The sequence below is a fragment of the Ischnura elegans genome, chromosome 1, assembly GCF_921293095.1.
Source record: "Ischnura elegans chromosome 1, ioIscEleg1.1, whole genome shotgun sequence".
NCBI classification, from domain to species: Eukaryota; Metazoa; Arthropoda; class Insecta; order Odonata; family Coenagrionidae; genus Ischnura; species Ischnura elegans.
The window spans coordinates 63,844,910-63,866,854 of record NC_060246.1 but is presented as its reverse complement, the minus strand read 5'-3'; the positions used below and the strand labels follow the sequence as shown (position 1 = coordinate 63,866,854).

The window sequence follows — 21,945 nt, the reverse complement described above, 5'->3', positions numbered from 1 at the left end:
TCAATACAAATGCAACCATGAACTCAAATTTTCACTCTCAATGCTTATAGTTTCTACTTCATAGTTTTTTTCATGGATGAAAGTGATGCCAGCTATTGATAAATGCCTGGATGACTCCTAATTAATTTTACATAGTCAATGTATGAGTAGCTTCAGCAGTAGAATACATTGTTAATCATTGCTTCTTATTTTGTAACCTAACAGAAATAAAATTATTATTATTATTTTATTACAGTGAAGAAGCATGCATGCTTATGGACTGTGGGGAAGGCACTTATGGTCAGCTTCTGAGATTTTTCGGAGCTACCAAAACTGATGAGATACTGCGGCGTCTTCATTGCATATTTGTGTCACATCTCCATGCTGATCATCACATCGGTCTCATTTCTCTCCTCAAAGAGCGGCAAAAAAGTCTTGCTGATAAAGACTCAGGCTTACTGTATCTTTTAGCACCTCGCCAAATAATGTTTTGGCTGAATTTTTACCATGATTATTTTGAACAAATTCTGTACAATGTAAAGTTGCTGCCTTGTGGAGAAGTGGTCTCTCCTCTTGTAGACCCTAATTTAGGTGAGGAGTGGCTGGTTGATGTTATGTACTTCCTCTGCAATCATATTGAACTTTATTAATGAAAGACTATTTCTAGCCCAGCATCCTGCTGCTGCTGCTGCTATGAAAGACAAGTTAGGTCTGATAGAAGTAGCCACAGCACCTGTGTGTCACTGCCCTAATGCCTTTGGGGTTGCGATCTCAGGTGAAAAATGGAAGATAACATATTCCGGGGACACAATGCCTTGTGATGAGCTTGTGAAGCTAGGTATGTTATGTGTATAATATTGAGTTTTTTTTCTGAAAAACTCAACTCAAGATTTTAATATTTAGGTTATTGATGATGTTCACGAGGTTAATATGTAATAGTTTGAGATAAAATTTATTGGGAGAAAGATTGTCAATTAAAGGAATTATGCTGCAGAATTTGCTTCAAATGCATTTTATCTCAATTAACCTAAATATTATTGCTGACTTATGTAGCTGAAAATACTCAATGCTTCATAAACAAGAGCTTACTTTCAATTGTGATATATCTTATTCTTTTAAAAAGTAATTGAGTTAACCAATGAGAATGGCAATTCGTGTGAGCACTTCAATGATTCCTTAATACTATATGTGTGGTTGATGTCATTGAACAAAATTTTGGCAGAGGAAGCCTGTATTGGTTCTGATCAAAAATCTCTTATCGATCGAAAAGCTCATTTGCTTAGTATGTTCATCATCATATTCATGTTCCAAGGTACATCATCATAGATGCAAATGAGAGTCCTTGCAGAAATTAATGGTTTTGTGTCAAAACATAAATTATGCTCATCAGACATTTTTACTTTGAATGTATGATGATTGAAAAGTATTCTGCAGATTTGGGAGGAGAAAGGCCTTCCATCATGTTTTCCAAGTCGCTGTACAGTATATTATTCACAGATTACCAGTAAAGACTTCCTTTCACTCCATCTGTGCTTCACATGTGACTAGATTCGTGTAAAAGGCAGAGATGCCAAAAATATACATATGCATTGCAAAACCACACCACTCGGTAAATTATACTACTTATATAAATTTATTTTTCACATTTCTTATAATCTTCAAGTTCTTAGAAAGGTAATCACCTCTTGGTGAGTAAGATAACCCAACCTCAGAATCAGTAATAGAGATAGTACATATAACATTCTCTTTTTACTCCAAACTTCTCAAGTTTAGGGATCACTAATTACAAACACTTTTTACACTTCCGGTGAAAACATCAGGAGTGATGATGCGTACACCTGAATGCCGCTATTTTCATTACAATACAAATACTACCACTATTCTTTGTTCCGCGTCGTCAACAACAATTGTCGTCCATTATTGTTATGCTCCATTGTTTTTCTCCCATCGTCTCAGAGAGATGGTCACATTAGCCCAATTGTAAAGAAATGTGTAAGGGACTCCAACCATTTTCTTTAAAAAGCCTTTGAAACTCATCTATTCAACTTAGTTTTGAATTATAGGTAGTATTGCAGCTATACAATTTTGTAACCATATCCTTATTTAGCACATTCTACAATGGAAGCCCCAGTGCCTTATTTTTTGACCTCTCATTATTATTTCTTTTGAATCTATGAATTATGGAGAAACTAATACAAGAAAAATAAATGGGCAATTAAAAAAATTATTGGTTTACATCAGCACTTTAAACTACCACAAAATATTTGGAATAAAAACAATGGAAACCCATTCCCACATTTCCTAGTACAGCTGATTTCACTTTCTAATTTTCGACTCCCCGTACAAATCTACTGGTTGTCCTTAACCCTCACTATTGCACAATATGAAGTAAATATTTATGCATTTTATAGATATTTATACTTTCATCTCTAATCTGACTTTAATTTGTATTAAGTGATCTTCTTTTTGTGCACATTTGGTTACTAAGTAATAATTTGTTATGTTGCAGGTGCTGGAAGTGATTTATTGATACATGAAGCGACAATGGAAGATGAATTAGTTAGTGAAGCCAGAGCCAAAAGGCATTCAACTACTTCAGAGGCGATAGAAGTTGGACAAGAAATGAAGGCTAAATTTGTTATTCTGACCCATTTCAGCCAGAGATATGCCAAATTACCTCGAATAAAAGGATCCATGAAGACAAATGTTGGCATTGCATTTGATAATATGCAGGTAAATTTGTTTTTCTTTTGGTAAAGATGTATTATTTTACTCTTTTTTTTAAAGTAGAGTCATCATCAAAAGTAATCTTTCGGGTATGAAATATTCATGTAAAGCAATGTTTCCTGACTTCCACCTCTCATCCATTAAATTGAGTTCACAGTTCCACATAAGTTTCATCTCTTCTCATCCTATGCACTTTTCTTGCCCCCTCTCTACTTTTTGGTTATGATTGCCTTCTGTCATGGGCTAGAAGACTAAAAAAACTCAATCAAATACACTGTCAACATTCCCATTTTTATCTAGTACGTACAGTAAAAACTGTCATACTTAGCCACCTCGTGAGAATAAGAAAAGTGGCTGCCTACGGAGGCAGTCACTTGAATGGAGGTGGCAATTTGTATTGTTTTCACCATGATATCCTGTCTGTAGTAATCCACGGGTAATGATTTCTTTCACTCCTACTTTTTTGGAGTAAGACTGTTAGAAATACCCTGCAGATCGGATTTCGGAGGGGGAAAGGTCGGGGAAAATACTGCAGTTGTAGACAACGAGAGGTGGACAGAGGTAGTAAGGATATCACCGATGATATACAGTGGGATCCGGATTTAAGGTTTTCGCATTTAATGTTTTTCACCATTTAGTGTGTATTTTTTGGGGCCCCGATTCATTCCCAATGCGAGCAATGTAAAAATTATCTTCATTTAGTGTTTCCGCATTCCATTTTTCTGCATTTGAGGTGGTAGAAATATGTCCCGCAGAAGATATTTTTGCCCGCATTAATGTTCTTCATTATGGTTTATTCAAATGATTATCGAAATCTTTGAATTTCTGCTCAACAACTAGAAAATTCTCATGAAATTTTAGCAAGAGTTGATTGAATCTACCCGGGAATGCTTCTTCATCAGCATTCTCTCACAAATGTGGTGCTGGGACCTTCAACTTGCAAGCCGGGTTATTTGTCTTCACGTGATGTTTCCCTCCCCTTCTTATCCGAACACTTTTTGTTTCAAATTCGATCTAATGGAGTTAAGTCATCCATTAATAACCTGTAACAACCTTATCTTTCACTTCTTGAACTTGACTTTGATGATTACGTGACGACTAATGACACGAGTTATTCTCTGAGGGCCCTACTATGATGGTTTTCTGGGAATGTTTTTCATCGATGGCTTATGCACCTTTCAACTTTCATCTCTGATCTCTTCAGGAAGTGCATTGTTAGACAATATTTATTCAGTCCACTATTTTTCCTTTGAAAGAGTAGGGCCAATATTATTTGTGCCAATATTATTTGTGCAGTTTATCCGAAGATTCTTTCTGTGATCCATTCCAAGGTCAGTTTCTATGGATGAACCGTAAAAGAACTAAGGAAATGTTATCCCTGACACTATGGTGGGTGAGAGCATTCTTTCTCTGTGGAAAAACATCATATTACATGGTATTTAGATATCCTCGAGCCCATTCGCGACATGGGGCGATGGCTGTAATCAATGTCGATTCAAAGATCTGCTACTATTTATATGTCAAAAGATAATGGCAATCAGAGTTTTGACGACTGTATCACAGTCCATGATTCTAAATAAATTGCTCACACTGGAAAAAACACTGCATAATTATGGTAAAATTGATGAGGATGGAAAAATACGAAAATCCAGCAGGTATTCCTTGGTGGTTGACTTCGACATTGTAACTCTAACGAAATTGCCAAACTCCAGAGGCAGTGACAATTTTTCATATCAGCTCAAGTTTTGTTGAAGATGAAATCTTTTCGCTGCGCAGAGTTAGCTAATTGTTACTCAAGGTTCAACCATGTTTTATTAATAACTGGCGAGAATCGAGGTGTGTCAGAGTTAAGGTGATCTGCATGCTGAACAAGCAACTTCTCCTGGCTCCATTCGACCTGCATGAGGCCGTGGATATATGGCAACAAATCTGGTGTTACCATCGATTTGAATCACCTTTGACTTGTATGCATACTCGAAATAAGATACTCCTATTTTGGATGATCTCGGAATCCACTATGTGCAAAATGTGAGGATTTTTAACGGCTCATTTGGCCCTCATTCACTGAGGCAACACAATACTTTATGTTTGCAAAATTCCAGATAACCTTCCATTAAATAGATATTCCACAGTGAATATAGAATTACAGATTAAGGATCTTCTACAGTCTCTTTATTTCACTTGTCTAAGTAAGCAATGATGAGGATTTTTTGGGGAATCATACATATTATATAATTTTAGACTCGTTATAGTCAGCAACATGCCACTCTTATACATGGAATACATTTTTTTAAATTCATTGAAGCCACTGAAAAGTGAGTAAAAATGGAATCAATTTCATAGTAATATTCTGCGTGGAAATGCTTTTAAGTTAATGTAAATAATAATTTTCGTAAAATGTAATTCACTCATTGCTTTATTTTACTTCCCAATATTTTTGGCTCTCTCTTGAAAATTGTTATGAAACCGTCTTAGTGGGATAAGAACATTTAATAAGTGAATTTTATTGCCGCATAAGGCACTAGTGACGAGGGGGTGGGGTCCGGAATTCCCCCCACACCCAAATATGAAAACTCAATTACTTTGCTTCTTCATTAAAGAAAACCAAATGTTGAAAGTATATTTGCAAAAGATTTCTTTGAAAAATGAAGTTTTTTCCATTATAAAAATTATAACAATTACAGTGGAACCTCGTTAAAGCGAGTACAGGCTATAGCGACACCCCCGCTATTACGAGAGATAGCCGATGCACCGTCAATTGACCCTATAATAAGCGTGTTAAAAAATTCGTTTTTACGAGACTTTCGGCGTTGGCCTTCGCCATAGCGAGGGTTTCACCGCCGGAAGACTTTCATCAAGACTCCTTAACCTCTGTAACTGCTAGCGATCTGTTAGAAATGAAGTTAATGGAGTGCTCAGTCTCAAATTTATGTGGTAAACTGTCGTTCGATAAATATAATGATTGACGAAACAATGCTTTGTATGATTTTTATTCAGTGCGGCGCTTATAAATTTTTTGAATAGTTAGTCGTTATTTGAGTAAGGAAATTTAGTGATGCAAAAAAACATCGCCTTTCGTCTGGATTTATGCTTACGTTTATCGGATAGATGTTTATCTGTCATCGCACCACTTCTGTTCCTGTATATCTGTTCGCAACAGGTATATTGGCTATTATTTGCTCCACCTCCGGTAAAGTGACAATTCGCTATAGCGAATGTTTATTAGTGCACCGTGGGGTGTCGTTATATTGAGGTTGCACTGTAGTTTAATACGGCTTTTTCCAAGTTTTCCAACTTTCATTTTATTTTCCCCCACACCCTAGTTTTGGACCCCCCAAACGACATTCCTGGCTACTCCACTGTGTGGCACCTTTTTGTGACTTTAAAATATGTTATTTAGTAGCTGATCCGGCGAACTTGGTACCACGTATTAATCACTAAACAGTTGAGTTACACCATTTTTTATCAAGAGTGGCTGTACTGATTTTAATAATATTTAGCTTACGGAAATAAAATAATAAAAAATTTAAAAAACATAAATGAGCATAACAATGGCTTGTTAGAAATATATTTTCTTTATTCAAACTACACCGGGGAAGTAGACCAAGGCATGTACATGCGGATTTTTCCAATGAATTATCTAATTTTCATGTTTTAACTTAGGAAATTTAAGACACTGTGGTCTCATAAAGCAATTATTAATGTCAAACCCATTCTTGGAGCAAGTTTACGCCACACTAGACCGATACTTGATTGACGCTCAGAATCTCGTGAAAATAGCCCGTTTGCCCGAAATAGCCGTGAAAATAACGTGTTCCGTTGGATAGTTTTGGTTGGCTCAGGTTTCGAAAGATCATGAACACAGATCCTACCTTTAGCTGTAAATCGTGCCGTGGTAAGCTAGGTACGTCCAAGGACTTTAAATATTCAGATGGATAGTTGGTGACTTCGTCTTTGTTTGTTACACAATTAAAAGATATGAATTCATGCAGAGTACCAACTGTTTCTTCCTGATTTACCTAGTTTGAGCCATCCACATCTTCGCTCTAGGCTGTCAAAATTGCTCGCTCAATCAACCATTTGTGATTTTTGTGGTGATCAATCATATTCGGGAACACTTTTTTGATGAGCTCACCTTCCGATTAAACTAATTTGCAAGCATTCCAAGGAAGTGAAATCAAACTGCTCGATTCGTCGACAGGAACACGGACATTACCGATTGTCAACAATTGCTTGGAGATTTGTTTATAAACACGGTAGTGAAGTGTCAACTCGAGCTGGGCTTACAATTAGCTCAAATTAAATTTAAAAAATACAATTTCAACATTTTGAATATATTTAATAATTACAATATATTGTTACGAAGTTCAGCCATTAAATTGGTAAAAACAAAACATATAATGTAATTTGTAGTTTTGACCGACATATCAATTGTTGTAGTGTTATGTACCAACTCCTAAAAACATATCCCTAAGAAAAAGATGAATTTTTTGTGAACTTTTTCTATTTTTTAATATTCTATATGATATCCGGGGCTGAGACTTATCCAAAGAACCTAATATCATTATAATTGGTGCAGCAGTTCTCGAGTTAAAAGTGTTCTAACTAACATGATTTTCGACTTCCTTTTATATATGTATGTATATAGATTAATATAAAGCCATTCCAATCATTATAGACCCTAAAACCTGATCTGGTCATCATTTAGTGTTTTTCTGCATTTAGTGTTTTAAATTGTGTCCCCCATTTTGTGAATATGTATTATTATCTGTAGCATAAATGATTTCTCATATGTATCCATAGTTTAGAGTTAAACATTCAGTAAAAATGGTCATTGTCGTGCATAGTCCTCAACTTATCTTACTTTGATGTATATCAGGGAAAAATTTTTGCTTTCCAACTGCTTTGGAACCCTTCCGAGACTGTTTAAAGCATATGCTGTGGAACTCATTTCTGATCATTGGTACAAAAAATTGGAAATATGAAGGAATTTGCAACTTATTTGTAACCCCCTTTAAAACTCCTTGGTTCAGTGTGTTCATGTGGAACTGCTTTCTACACATTTGGAACTTCTTTTGAGAGATTTGACAGGATTTCCAGACGTCATCATTCGTATTTTTACTGCTGTGTACTGAGAAGATTCATGTGTAACTGCTTTCCATACATTTGCAATTCCTTTTGAACGACTCCATCTAATTTATAGACGACATCTTTTGTTTTGGAACTGCCGACATTACATGGCCAAGTTAAGTCTGATTCGTTTGCTCAAGAAAACAAAAATTCTCAAATATAAGCAATATGCGATGTAAGTAATAATTGTATGTCAGATAATGGAAACAGAACTTCAAAGTGGTCCTACAAATGAGTTTAAGAAATAATTATGTATTCTATTTTCCTTGTTGCTTGAATCATATTTTTGTGGCCGTTTTGAAAAGCGATAATGTTATCTTCACAAAGTACCAAGAATCTTAATTGCGTAAAATAAGGTATGTATTCAATAGCAACTTCATGGCAAAAAATGGTAATGGTGATTTTAAAGAAGATTATTATTATAAAATCATCTATGTCTTTGCTTACGAAGCATATTTCGCACATAAATGTTGAATTTTACGATATTATTTTGCAAAAATGCTTTTTCAATGCTTTCGTTTTTCAATATTTTCGGAAGAGTAGTGTTTAACAGCGATTTATATGCATAAAACATACCGGTCGATGTAGTGTCATCCCGATCCTCAGGCAATGGTTTATTTTATTCTGTATTTTAGGACTTTTTTTTCTCCAATAATGAATCCCTCCTTCGAAAATCTGTTTCTATGTTGCAGTATTGAGACAAGTTCAGGTACTTAGAAAGGCCTATTTTGCATCGGATTTTTGGATATTTGACACGTTGGTCTTCAAGGAAAAATATCCAGAAATGAAGGCATTTCACTCTGAGATGGACACTGTATGATCCAAGTGAATCACAGAAGACAGGACTTAAGCTCTCGATGTGAACTTTCTTGACCACCGAAGCCACTTACACCCACTCATCCTGCTCCAAGTTAGTTTACAGCTAATTTCAGAAATGCAATCATACAATTCATAGAATAGTGAGAATGGTGGGCATGCACTATTTTTGAAATGAAGTTACTGCCGCACTTCAATCCACCATCGTCTCCCCCCCTCCCCCAAAATATAAAGACACAATTATTTTCCTTCATAAAAGAAAACGAAATATTGAAAAATCATGAATTTACAAAATATTTCTTTAACAAATAAAATTTTTAGATTATGGAAAGTGTTAAAATTTGTTAAAAACCCATTATATATTTAGTACCCCGTTTTTAAAAAAATGGGTTTAGACCCTCCCTCCCCCCTGAACAAAATTCCTGGCTACGCCACTGGCCTAGATTCTCACAGCAACCCACCTTCAATTTCAAAGAATCTCTAGAAGCCATCTTGAACAGCTACTAAGCAGTTTGCATGATGTACAAATGAGTTCCAAAACGGGTGAACGACTGGTACAAATCAGTTCCAAAATGGATGAACAACTGGTATTAATGAGTTCCAAAGTTAATTCCAAATGAGATCCGAAGGTTGAAAATTTGTTCCATAGCTGTTTCCGATGGAAATTGTTAGTAGTTCAAAATGTATTACACATGAGTTAGAAAGGTGGGCAAATGAGTTGATGACATTGTTGGATGCTATGATGTCATGAACTGCTGTGTATCTTAAGTTTCATTTGCACAGCAGTTTGAAAGCACATACAAATCGGTGGTTGCAAAGCATATAGATGATAGTTCCAAATGGCTAACGCAGCAGAAATGTTTCCCTAGATGTTCTTAAATTGTATACTGTGGTATTGGGTACCCAAACTGCTTTTGATTCAACTAAGTATTAATGGAAATCTGATACAATCCATCATAAATTAGTCATGCATTGGTATCAATAGGTGTAATATTTTTTAAATACCATACTACAAAAGAGCGTTTTAAAGTTAATGAAAGTTATCTGCCCAACAAAATTATTCATGCATTTTATAGGCTCATATGGATTAATGTATTACGTATCCAGGCCTTTATGCCCATTTTACGTAAGGCATGCATAAGTGCATACTCTGTCATGCATGCTGCCACTCCCATGAATCCTAATTATTTTCCTCCTAATGTCTGGCTACATCAAGGGTATCCCATGTAAGGCTCTTCCATTGATTTAAATTTGTTAGAGGGTGGGTCATAAATTTGGAATGTGGTAACTGTAAAGATGACTATGAGTCGTTCCTCTGCCTGTGCGAGTCGTTGGAAATGCCTCAATAAAATCATCTTTTTTATTTAAGGTTGTATTACCGGATCTCAAAGTTTTGCCACTTCTGTATCCTGCCTTGAAACTTATGTTTTCTGATCACTGCGACGAAATGGAACAGAAAGCTATCCGGAGGCAGCTGAAATTAGAAAAAGAAAGGAGCCAGCCGACGTGACGAAAGGATTCTGACGTAAAATGACCACAAATTACATTCGGAGCATTTTTGTTACCAAATCAATGTAATGATTTATTTTCTTAGCCAAGTCGTTTTTATTGAATTTCCGCGTTGGTAAAGGCTTAAATAAATAACTTATCACAGCAAGAGCGTTTGGTTTTATTTTCTCTACTATCAGAATCATTTACCATATTCCAGAGAAGAACGAGAGCGCTACCTAGATGTAAGTATGAAGGAATAACGCGTTATCGCAAATATGAAAATGAATTGACGGAAAGCCACCTCCAACAATAAATTATTTCAGACAAGTGGATAACTTGACATTGCGTACTAAACCGGAGGATTAACGAAGAGCGTGGAAGTTTTAACGAAAAATTCGGAGATATCAATATTTCTCCGGAGAGTAGAGGATTTACCTTTGATAGGTATTTACAGTATGTAGCTCCTCTTAGATTGATAAAATCTGACCATGAACATACATGTGTTCATGGATCTGACATTTCATTCATAGACAATTTCGTCACACCACGCCAAGGGTTCAAATTGTATGAAAAGTTTAGAACTTCGCTGAAGGTCCCCCTTAGCCCGAATGAAATATTTCCTTATATTAATAAGTTAGGTATATTTCCTACGAAATGTGTTCTTAACAACTAAACCAAGAGTTTTCTTGGTTTAAAAAATTTAATTTTTTCCTACTTTTCCGGTTCTCAAATGCGAAGGTAATACACTAGTCAATAATAAGCCTCGAGAAACTAAGACGTTGTTATATCATTATATGATAAGTCTAACAATTTCTCTACTCTAATATATATTAAATCCTTAGCATGGAATTAGCATTTTTACTATCTTTTCTCCAACAACTATCTTATTTAACCATTACGAGAGATATTTATGACTTATTTTCCCGCCAGTTCACTTCAGCCATATTGTCGCCGACTTCTTCAGTGGCGGCGAGCGGGTACGCGAGCGTCATTGCGAATTGAGTCGATAAGTATTGGGTTTTTCATCAGAGTTCAGCAGAGTTCGTCGTGCGCAAGTGAATTGTGTTCACTTATAGCCGTCAGTATGAGTTACGGAAGACCTCCGCCCAATATTGTGGGCATGATCTCTCTGAAGGTTGATAATCTTACCTACCGCACGACGCCGGAGGATTTGCGTCGTGTATTTGAGAAGTTTGGTGATGTCGGCGACATATATATTCCGAGGGATAGATTTTCTCGTGAAAGCAGAGGTTTTGCTTTCGTCAGGTCAGAATAATTGATATTATCAGTTTTAAAGTTATTGATGGGTTATTGTGATTTTCTTGTTTGTACTAGTTCATTGTGTAGCAATTTTATAGTTGGTAGGTACACAGCCCTTGTGTATTTATAATTTTTACTGACTAATTGCTGTTTTTTTTATCTTTGGTAGGTTTTACGACAAGCGTGATGCCGAAGATGCACTTGACGCGATGGATGGACGCATTTTAGATGGAAGGGAGCTTCGTGTTCAGATGGCGCGTTACGGGCGGCCATCTTCTCCTTATCGAAGATACAGCCGGCGTAGGGGAAGGTAAGCCATAACTGTGAATATTACTGTTTTGCCTCGCGGTCTTTTACCTCACAAATATAAGTGCAACATATCTTCTAATAATCACAGATTTGTTAGTTTTTGTGCGTTCGCTATTATTGAAGTTTTCAGTATCTGGTGCCAAGTGCTGATTTTTTTAAATCAGTCATGTGCCATCTTCAGCGATAATGAGATGGCGAGCAGTTTGTTTTGCTTTTATATTCTTTACGGCTGCGTTATACTTAGACCTGCCTTATTGACCGACATGTAAGTTTATTTTTGATGAACAAATGACAATTCTTATTTACATTCAGCATAGCGCTTGGGAAATGCGTCGTTTTTCATTTTGATTATGGTCTTCAGATAACATGTGTTTAACATCGATTTTCATTACTTCTGCAATAGTATGTTGAAAATTTGGAAATGATTTAACACGTTAATCGTCGCATTCCGAAATAAATTAACTCGGCCTTGGTATAAACGATGGATAGATGGTAATTTCTTTCGGTAGGTACTTATGGAAATTGAGTTAAGCGAGATCTTGAGGCACCCATCACGTCTGACGGGCTATCATGTTATATCGTTAAAGAATAAAAGTTTTATGGCATCAAAATAGTTTATATCTTATTTTTAATGTACCCTAAAACTGCGACTTCCCTCGCGATGTGTTGGAATTGAGATTGGGAGGTGCACATCCCTTAAGGCCTGTTTACATGGTACATTAACATTTACGGGTTAATGTGTAAATGTATGAACGCCAAAGTGCACCGTGTAACTACCCAACTTGTGCGAATGCACGCACAGAAAATAGAACCTGTTCTAATTTGGTTCATGCATTTGTACATGTTCCGTTCCGGTTCACAAAAATCATTCATGCAAACAGACATTAACTCGTACGTGTTAATGTATTGTGTAAACAGGCCGTTATAAATGATAGCTATGAGGTTTTTGCTCATCTCATTTGTCGATTCTCTATCGTGTATTTTGTGTCCACTGCCCTTTAAATGTGAACTATTGATTGAAACATGGTCGGAAAGGCGTAAACCCTGGTGACAGAGGAATCACATAGTCACTGGGGAGTCTGCCTGCAGAAATTTCTTGCACATCCGAAAATAATTTATATGGCTGCCAAATAATGTTGTTACTGACTTTTTAAAGTCTTAATTTATCATTCTCCTTGATAATGACACTTGTGTTGAAACCATGGTCGGTGCTGAGTTGTAATATGAAAAGTGTGGAAATTATCATTGTGTTCTTTTTATCATGGTTATCATTCCTATTTAGTCTTTCCCGCTCCTAATAGTCATCCGTGTTCTTTTATCACACAGTATTCATTTGTGAAATTGAATGTTTAATAAAGTGGTTGTTTTACTGTCAATTAATTTTTTAGAGAGAAATAGGAGTCATTGCAGGTTGATATTTCAGGTTTAGACTTACCATGTGTACTTGCCTGTGCCATTGCTGTAAAACGGGAAGTCATATTTTTTTGTAAATGCTGAGCTGTTGAACCAGCCATTTTTTTCTTGTTTAATACATGAAGTTCTCATGAACACATGATTGAGCAAGCAGCTTATGATGTTGCCCATGTGATTAAAATTAATGATCATTTCAGAGGAATTCCTATTGAATGCAGATTCTGGGTTTCTTACTTGGCGATGGTGGTGGTAGACACATATTTTCTTTTAGCTTGCCATCATCCTCATTTCCTTAAATAAAATCCCAAGTTTGGATTAATTGAGCTGCACTCAAGTTGTTCACTCAGAGCAAAAATTTCGAATCTTGTAAGATTAAGGAAGTAGGAGTGAAAGTTTCGTTATAGTTAAATGTCTTCCTTCTAAAGCCACTCTCTGGTAACATTAACTCCTAAGTTGCTTTGAGGGACCTATATAGAGGTCTGGTTATTACCCCATTCTAGGAGGAACACCCTTGGAAAAAGTAATTGCTAACAACAGTCGTTGATTTTCTGTTTTTAGCCAGTGGTTACTTAATTTAGGATTCAGGCCCTACTTCAAATTCTAAAACGTAAGTGGTGAATGCATGGGATAATTAGCTTTGTTGTGGATGGTTCTTGATGGTTGCCTTTGGCATCCATTACAGACAATCGACAAACAAATCAAATAGCAGCGAGGTGATACTTAGATACATGGTTTATTTACATACGTGAAATTTTTGAAAGCACAAAAATAGACATTTCTATTCCCTGATTTGATATTGCTGGAGTGGATTGGTTAAGGGTATGGTGTTCTTTAAAGGAAATCGTTTCCTCGTTCTTCAGCTTCGCTGTAAAATCAGTCCATATTTTTTGACTTGTCGCCTTAGTTTGTTTTCACATTTGGAAGGAGCACTTTAAAAAGTTAAAGACTTATTGTCCTCTTTATTAATGCCATGCCCCATCCCAACCCACTGCAGCAGTATCTGACCCAGCAATACATTAAGGCAGCGGTTCCCAAACTAGGGGTCGCGACCCCCAGGGGGGTCGTGGGATGTATTCAAATAATATGGTGAACTATGTACTTAAACTTAGACAACCTTTTTTTGGGGGTCGCGGCTAAGACGCATGGGCTTAAATGGATCACGGAAAGAAAAAGTTTGAGAACCGCTGCATTAAGGATTGCAGATGTTCCTGAGGTAGGTTGGGTTCAGGATTGGCTAAAGCTTGGTGATTATAAAAAGGGTAGCTTTTTCTTGTTATTGAAAGGCAATTTAGGATAAATTATGTATGAAAGTATACATTTTTCTTTCTAAATATTTGTATTCCTGCTTCACGCCAAGAATTTATGCCTATGATTGATAGATGTTACTCATGTTCCTTGTTGATTCTGAGCTGTTTATTGGTTGGCAGGAGTATTAACCTGAAAATTACAGGTCTGTTTAATATTCAAACTACTATATTTGACAACAAAGAAAATTGGTGAGTGACTATTATTCAGTGGCTTTGGCTAAAAGTTTTTCTGCCATATTAGAGTGTGGAATGGTTATAGAAGTGAGTGGAATATGATCAGTGCAATTTACAATCTCCTTGCAGTGGTAATCTCATTTTTTATCATCGACAATATTGCCACCAATGAGGCCATTTCATAAATAGTTGGTGTTTGTTACTCTGTTAATTATTTCTGCGTTATAAAACTTCATGGCACAGTTTAGCAGCCAATTATCCTCAGGCACGTACATGTGCAATCTAATTCTTATAGTTAATGCATTTTTGTGTTCCTACAAAAAATTACATTGTGCATTAAACCACTGCAGTGGCTAGTGGAACAATAATTTTTTATTAATCCTATTTATGGGAGTAAACTCAGGGGATACGTGCAAATATTTTTTTTAACTGGTGTGCAATTCTGTTTACTTGTTTATTCAACATAGTGCACACAGTGATGCATTCAGAGCTTATCGCAGGAAAGAGTTAGAATCCCTGATCATAATACCAGCCATCAGAGACAAGCCTACCCATGTTCCAGCAAGTTCTTTCCTTGTCATGGCCAGTGCCCTATTTAATGTTACTTCTGACCAGTTATTGTATTGTGGCACATTTTAGCAAATGTAGGCTGCTATTGATTTTTGTAGTTCAGTTTGAGTACTGCAATTTTTTTATTTAGGTCCAGGTCCAGATCTCGATCCAGGAGGCGCACACGATCAAGGAGCCGTTCCAGGTCCAGGTCTCGCCATTCCCGGTCTCGAAGCCGCTCTCATCGCAGGTCTTACTCGAGGAGCAGGTCACGTTCTCGTTCAGATAGCAAGAGTTCCCGTGGGAAGAGTCGCAGTCGAAGCCACAGTAAAAGTAGAGATCAGAGTAAGAGCAAGTCTAGATCGAAGTCGAAGTGAATGTGGTGAGTATTATAAGTACCTACATGTGTGCCTTATTTATACTAGGCTTTGGCTTTTTCTGATGGTAGATTTTTTATTTACAGGAATGATAGGTGAATGGGTGGTTTCAGCTCATTGTGTTTGTGGACTAGTGATGCTGCTGCCTGAAAAGAAAGGTACTGATAATACGAAAGGAAGATCATTTTATCATGAACTCTATTCTTGTGCTTAAATTTACTCCTGATCATACATAATGCATATTATTTGAAGTGTGAATATTGTCATCCTTATCATTTTGTATTAGCTTGAGTGGACTTGTTTTTTACCTTCTCCTGTCTGAGATGTTGTACCCTTGAGGTATTTTTTGTGGGCAGCCATGTTGCCTTCAAAGAGCTGATTCAATTTAAACTATGGCAATTTTAGTAGTTTCTGAAAAATAATCTTTAAACATTAGTTATTATTCATAGTTTGATGATTGCATTGGGTTTTGTCGTAATTGTATAAGAGCTTCCTTTTCGATGTTGTGCATCACTTGACATTGTTTTACTGCCTGCTGAGTATAATAAAGAAGGCAGCATCAATAAATGTAATTCAGCTAATGATGTAGTGTACTAGTTTGTATATTGAGTATTAAGTCCGTATTGATGTGCATTGTCTTCAAAGTATCACTTTGTGTATGAAACTTATGTTTTGGTATATATCACCTTGATTTAGACAGTGTTTTAAAATTAAGCACTAAGACATGGTGCATAAATTCATGCCTTATTCTTTCTTTTGATTTTTTTATATGCCAGTTTTCTGATGACATAAAACTGAGTCAGTCTGTTAGATGTTCGATGCTGATGGCTCATAATATTAGAGTCGGGTTGTGTATTGTGGGACTATAATGTGAGTGGAAGTAATAATTGACTTGATAGAGATGGCTAACAGAGTTTGCTTTTGTAGGGCATAGATTGGATATTGTGCAACTGAATGCTGATCTTCAGATGGGTAAGATAGGTCTGTACTACGAAGGGTTGATTGCAATTTTATGTAAACTGCTTTCATGAAACTTGTAGATTTTCAGAATCTAGCAAATTTCACTGACTAATTCAATAAACAACATGAATTCAATTAACTTTTGTTTTAAGAGGTCCATTATTTGGAAAGTTATATTAATCCTATTTCCCTGATGCCTATTGTGTATCATTTTATAATTTCTCAGTTAACATCCCGTTTGGTTATTTGTTCTTAGAGAAAAGAATTTAAGGTTTGAGTAGAGAAAGCTATTTTATTATTTAAATAGGAGAACAACAGCAGAAATAGTGTCTTTTAGCCGAAGATTAGTCAGTTTAGTCTACCCAATTCATAACAATTCTGGTACATGGCATCTGAAGATGCATATGAAGGAAAGGTATTTCCATTCAGCATTTGGCTAGGTCTTCCGGGAATTCCAGGAAAATGGGGATGACTTAGGAAATGAGAAAATGCCTCCTGGCTAACCCCCATTTTTCAATACCGCAGGGCATGGCCTGGTGGCAGGAAAGGGGTGGCGGAGACGAGGCAGGGTGAGGCGGTAGCAGTGTGCAGTTTGCGGTTGTGCTGCTGCTGCTGCCGCTGACTGAGGTGCTGAGGGTGCTGTTGGTGGTCGAGGGGTGTTGCTGGTGTTGGCGGTTGGCAGTGGTTCCTGAAATGCTGGTCCCAGCCTTGCCGTATAATTTATATCCCACTCTTAAAGTGGCTGGAATAACTCTGCTCTACCGCATTTAAACATGGTGTGCCAAACAGTATTCATTCTTGCTGTTAATCTACTTTGATTACTTGTGGTCTGTTTCCTTCTCTTCTGTTATGACTCCATATGTTTCATCTTAATATTCTCTTTTTCATCGAGAGTAGTGACTCTATTTCTACCATATTTACTCATTTGTAATGGATAAATTGTCTTCACAAAGCATTCTAAACTCTTGTTGACTGGTGGACTTCAACTGAATTTGGACATACTTTTTCTTCTACTGGATCGAGACTACTTACTTTTCATCATGACTCATTACACTGAATTGGTTGATATGTCTTCACAAATGCTTTTGTTTCTCCTTGCAAAACATGATTTCGGTAAGAATGAATACATTGGAAAGAACACAACATGTGCAAAAATTAAGTATTTGGTTGGGGAATTCAAAATTTAATTTCGTTGAAGTTAGGAAACGACTAAGTGAAGATTCATCTGGTGGAAAGGTCGCTTGTTTTCTTGTGTTAACACAGTTTATTTGCAGATGGTATAGCCAACTAACCTAATGCCATTCCCGGTGAATTTACCAGGAACCTACCAACAGGAAGTCATGGTGGGGTACTGAGGTGCCACGGTAAGTAAAGGTAAGTAAAGGTTTCTTTAAATTCCCTGAAACTAATGCTGAAGTTCTCTTGATCAACTGAAATTAATTCATTAAAACTTCTTTTAGCATACGTTTTACAAATTTGTGGGTCTGAAGGCCAACTTAAGCCATAAGTCACTGGGGATGTTCCACAAAATAGTCCTTTTATGCGTTAGTCCATGGCTACCAAAGAGAACATCTCAACTGCACAATCGTTGTGAAAATATTCTATCATTTATTGCTCTATGGTCACTCTCATCTGAATTGCATTCTATAGGATTTGGTAAATGTTATCAAAGTGAATAAAGATATTTAATGTGATAACTTTGCTTCAGATTCATGCAAGGCAGTTTGCACATCATCTCATCAGGATTACCAGTGTTCCATAATTCAGCATACCTAATTTCTGTTCAAAGCACACTCATGTCAAGTTTCTGGTAAGGCTTTCTGTATCACAAATGAATTTAATGTAGCAATGATGTCTGATAATATTAAAGTACTCTTTCATAATGGCCATGACTCAAGTGTTTTTTTTGTGCACAATTAATGTATTTATGTTGAATACATATTCTCCCGTCAGATGGCAAAAGTACTGAATGGAAAGATTCCCTCCATAGAAATCCTCTGAAAATAGTCAAATTTTTAGGCCACATTCATAAATGCTCAATCATATTTTAATAATTGCCAGGGACTGAGTTAAGTAGAGATATTTTGTTTGTACTTAAAACATTTTTTCAAGGGTCGATCCTTGTTCAAAACTTGTAGGCTGTATCTATTATTTTAACCTATTGAATGTAAGTTCAGCAATGCACATTTTCTTGAAACTATTCTCTGTTCATTTTATCTTTGCGGGTGAGCGGGTGTGGCCAAATAAAATGGAAATGAGGGGTGGGAAAGTTTCTCGACGCATGACTTTGCCTTTGCCAATCAGCAAACAGTAGGCATGGCCTCAGTGAGTCGCTCTCTGACCTCCGCCTAGTGAACAATCTGCTCGTGGAGTAGTGTTGCCAAACCTCACGCGTCTCCTTGCATATGACTAAGCACGCCTTCCACCAATGGTGCCACACAAACTTCCTCATTCAGTGCGGTAGCTGACATTGTCATGGGCTTCTGAGAAAGGATTATCCCCAATGATTTCCAAATGAGTAGGTATATTGTCTTGGTGCTGGGGCTAAAATACTTGCGGCCACCTATTCGTATGTTTTCAGTGTCGAAGTAGGGCAGCTATATACATTTGGCAACGTTATGTGCAATCGTCTCTCTCGGTACTACCCCTCCCCTATCGGCAAAGCCATCCAAGAGTGTCCGGGCTCTCACGAAAGCTCACCCGCAGACATTAAGTGAATAATTATAAGTATGCTCCAGCGCATTGATTCTTTTGTGAGCAATGAGCTGTACTAACTTAATGAATATTTAAGATATTAGTTTTCTTTAAGCTGGAGTCAAAATTTAGCATCTGAAATAACTATCATGAAATGTCTTCTTTCTTTCATTGTGGTTATCCATATATACCAGATTATGCTAACGCATAGTATGCAATTATTTTCAAATAGGGAGGTAAGTGACAAATAGACAATAGAACATGAAAGACAAACAGATAATACTTGAACTAAATAATACTCATGTTGGCAACTCATTACCTGTTAACCTTCTCCAGAAGAGTGAGCGAGGTGGAAGTTATTCTATTATCGTTGCCTTCCAAACGATGAAAGTGCTTGTTAGGTACCTTTCCTCACATGTAATTTCTATTGTGTGGTTTGGTTTACATGCTATCTATTTTACCTCTGCTCATACTTGGCACTCTAAAACTTTTCTATGTTGGAAGACTACATATATATTTGATATGATTATAATCTAGAGGTCTTAATACCAGAGTATCATGAGAATTTCAGTTATTTTCGTAGCTTTTGGAAGGCACCTTGCTGGAGAACTTAGTTAATCATTTGTTTTAAATCAGAAGTTTTCAGGCTGGTTAAGTGTATTACCTAACATGTTGGTGTAATTATGAGTAAGATAGATCCCTCCTCATTACCCTAGAGAGAAAATGTTTTGAAGCTGCATAGTTATGACAACTGAATCTGCTTTATTTCAATATTATTGATGAAAATGATGTTAAATGTCTTCCTAGTTTATTTTAAATTTCTGGACCATACCCCCAGGACCAATGGCATAAAATTTATCACGACAGATAGTGAAGGAAGTTCTCACCATAGCAGAAATTTATACTGGTAAGAGTGGCAGTAGCCAGTAATGATAGAATGTTTATAAATGAGCATGTACGGACAATTCTTGGCAGGTCCAATTTGGGCCCCAACTGAATTGCATATACATTTGGAGAATCTGTCATAGTATTCTGTTGACCAAGAGTAATACGGTACAGGTGGTCCTGAAAATCCCATCTATCGGTCTATTACGGGTTTTTTACCTGGCCCTTGGAAGCCTCTGCATGGTATCTATAGGTTGTGATCCTAGAGCCAAATATCAAAATGCAGCAAGTATGCTGGAGTGCTGATGTCATAGTCCAATTGGTAAGACTTCAAGTTCCGAACACAGGGGCAGCTACATGAATATGAATGCTCATGAGCGGCTGCATACGGGTGGCGCTCTCCTCCCTGTCAGGGCCGCCCGCTTTGCGGAACCTCAATTGTTACTAATTTTTATGAGCTGGCATTCATTGCCTTGAATGTAGATGATAAATATCTCTATTTTAAACCTTGGCATGTCATATGCCAATTTTTTTAATACCATAGAAGTGAAGGTAGCTTTTTATTTTTTTCGTATCTGCCGCTGGTGCCATACTGTCGCTTTCCATCTAGTGCTTGATGTCTCAATTTTCTACTCCATGAAATGCGGCGGATTATAATGAAAAGTGATTCATCATTTAAAGTAAGGAGTATTCCATGTAATTTTGACGAAAGTCATCTTATTGTAGTGCACAGGTGAGTTTTAAGAAGTCCGAAGAATGACTATGATTATACTCTAATAAATGGCGCAGTAATGGGGGTTCTGGAGTACCAGCCTCAGAACTCGAGAGGAATTTTATAATTAAATTAATTTTTCTAAATTGTATATATATTACTTATGTATTGAGGATGAGTATAATGCCCCTCGTACCTCGAGTATAATGTACAACTCGACATTTGAATCATTTATTAAAATATTTTCTGGGGGAGAGCACCTCCATATTCTGTACGAAACGAAATTGGCATATCCGGCGGGGGGCAGCTGCCACCTCCCCAGAAGTTAAGTACATAAATTAAGTTAAGTGCGAAACGAAAGTTTCAAATTTTCTTTGCATCTAAAAGTGATATTAGTATAAAACGGGTAGTAAAAATATTTTTTCGGGCACGTAATTTTGAAAGCTGATTAACCGCAATTAAAATTTTCTGGTTTCTTTCATCGTTACTGTGTTACAAATTGAACGATCACGGCTAGCCACCCTCTAGTTTTAATGCGGGGTATGCCCTTGATACCCCCCCAGTTGCTGCTAAATCCACCCCTCCCCCCTAGTCATGTTCTTAGATGCGCGCCTGCTTGTAATTATTACTTTTTCAGTTGTCACTGGTTATCTTATCTTGGTTCGAATTTGTTACAAATAACTGACGGGGGCGAGAGTATTTAATTTTGAGGATTTGATTAGTAATGATGGTACGATTCTTCATATCATTGACAATGAACGAAATCATTTTGTAATAGAATTCTTTACGTAGGCATGCGGGTTTTACCTGTGAACTACAAGGAATATCCTTTGGTGGAGGAACGAGTCCGGGAAAATTTCTTAATCAGTTAAAATTTTCGTTTCACTCATAAATCCGCGGGAAGTGAATCCGAATGAAATTTACGGCGAAAGGAGTATAACATTACTTAGTATGTTAAAATCCGCGATTATGAGCGTCATTTCCTTTGTCAGAAATCTTGCTAATGACACTCGTAAATACTTTGCCACAGTATACATTGAAAGCATAACTCAAAGTTTCTTTCTACACCTCTAATTTATACTACAAAAAAGCGTGGACTAAAGGACTGCGGTATGATGCGAGAGAAATGGCTCGCACACGCGAATACGTTATCATGTAATAT

At 36.7% G+C, this 21,945-nt stretch overlaps 2 protein-coding genes across 4 annotated transcripts in view; both read left to right on the top strand.

Moving 5' to 3' along the window:
- LOC124162134 (ribonuclease Z, mitochondrial) overlaps nucleotides 1-10,311 on the top strand; it is a 54,737-nt gene extending 44,426 nt beyond the window's left edge. For both annotated transcript variants that reach the window (XM_046538558.1, XM_046538565.1), the window contains 4 exons: nucleotides 236-570; nucleotides 647-817; nucleotides 2,489-2,712; nucleotides 10,022-10,311. In XM_046538558.1, the coding sequence (XP_046394514.1) occupies nucleotides 236-570; nucleotides 647-817; nucleotides 2,489-2,712; nucleotides 10,022-10,162 (871 nt within the window). In that variant the 3' untranslated portion in view covers nucleotides 10,163-10,311. The remainder of the gene's footprint in view (nucleotides 1-235; nucleotides 571-646; nucleotides 818-2,488; nucleotides 2,713-10,021) is intronic.
- Nucleotides 10,312-10,858: 547 nt separating this feature from the next.
- LOC124162149 (serine/arginine-rich splicing factor 2) lies at nucleotides 10,859-18,384 on the top strand. 2 transcript variants are annotated; one of them, XM_046538577.1, is made up of 5 exons: nucleotides 10,859-10,881; nucleotides 11,074-11,409; nucleotides 11,573-11,713; nucleotides 15,307-15,537; nucleotides 15,619-16,631. In XM_046538577.1, exons 1-4 carry the CDS (start codon nucleotides 10,874-10,876, stop codon nucleotides 15,530-15,532), a joined length of 711 nt encoding a protein of 236 aa, XP_046394533.1. In that variant the 5' UTR covers nucleotides 10,859-10,873; the 3' UTR covers nucleotides 15,533-15,537; nucleotides 15,619-16,631. The 2 variants fall into 2 exon arrangements, 1 of the variants encoding a protein (XP_046394533.1); XR_006865494.1 differs by lacking the exon at nucleotides 10,859-10,881 and adding an exon at nucleotides 17,018-18,384 and having other exon boundaries at nucleotides 11,077-11,409; nucleotides 15,619-15,690.
- Nucleotides 18,385-21,945: the final 3,561 nt, after the last annotated feature.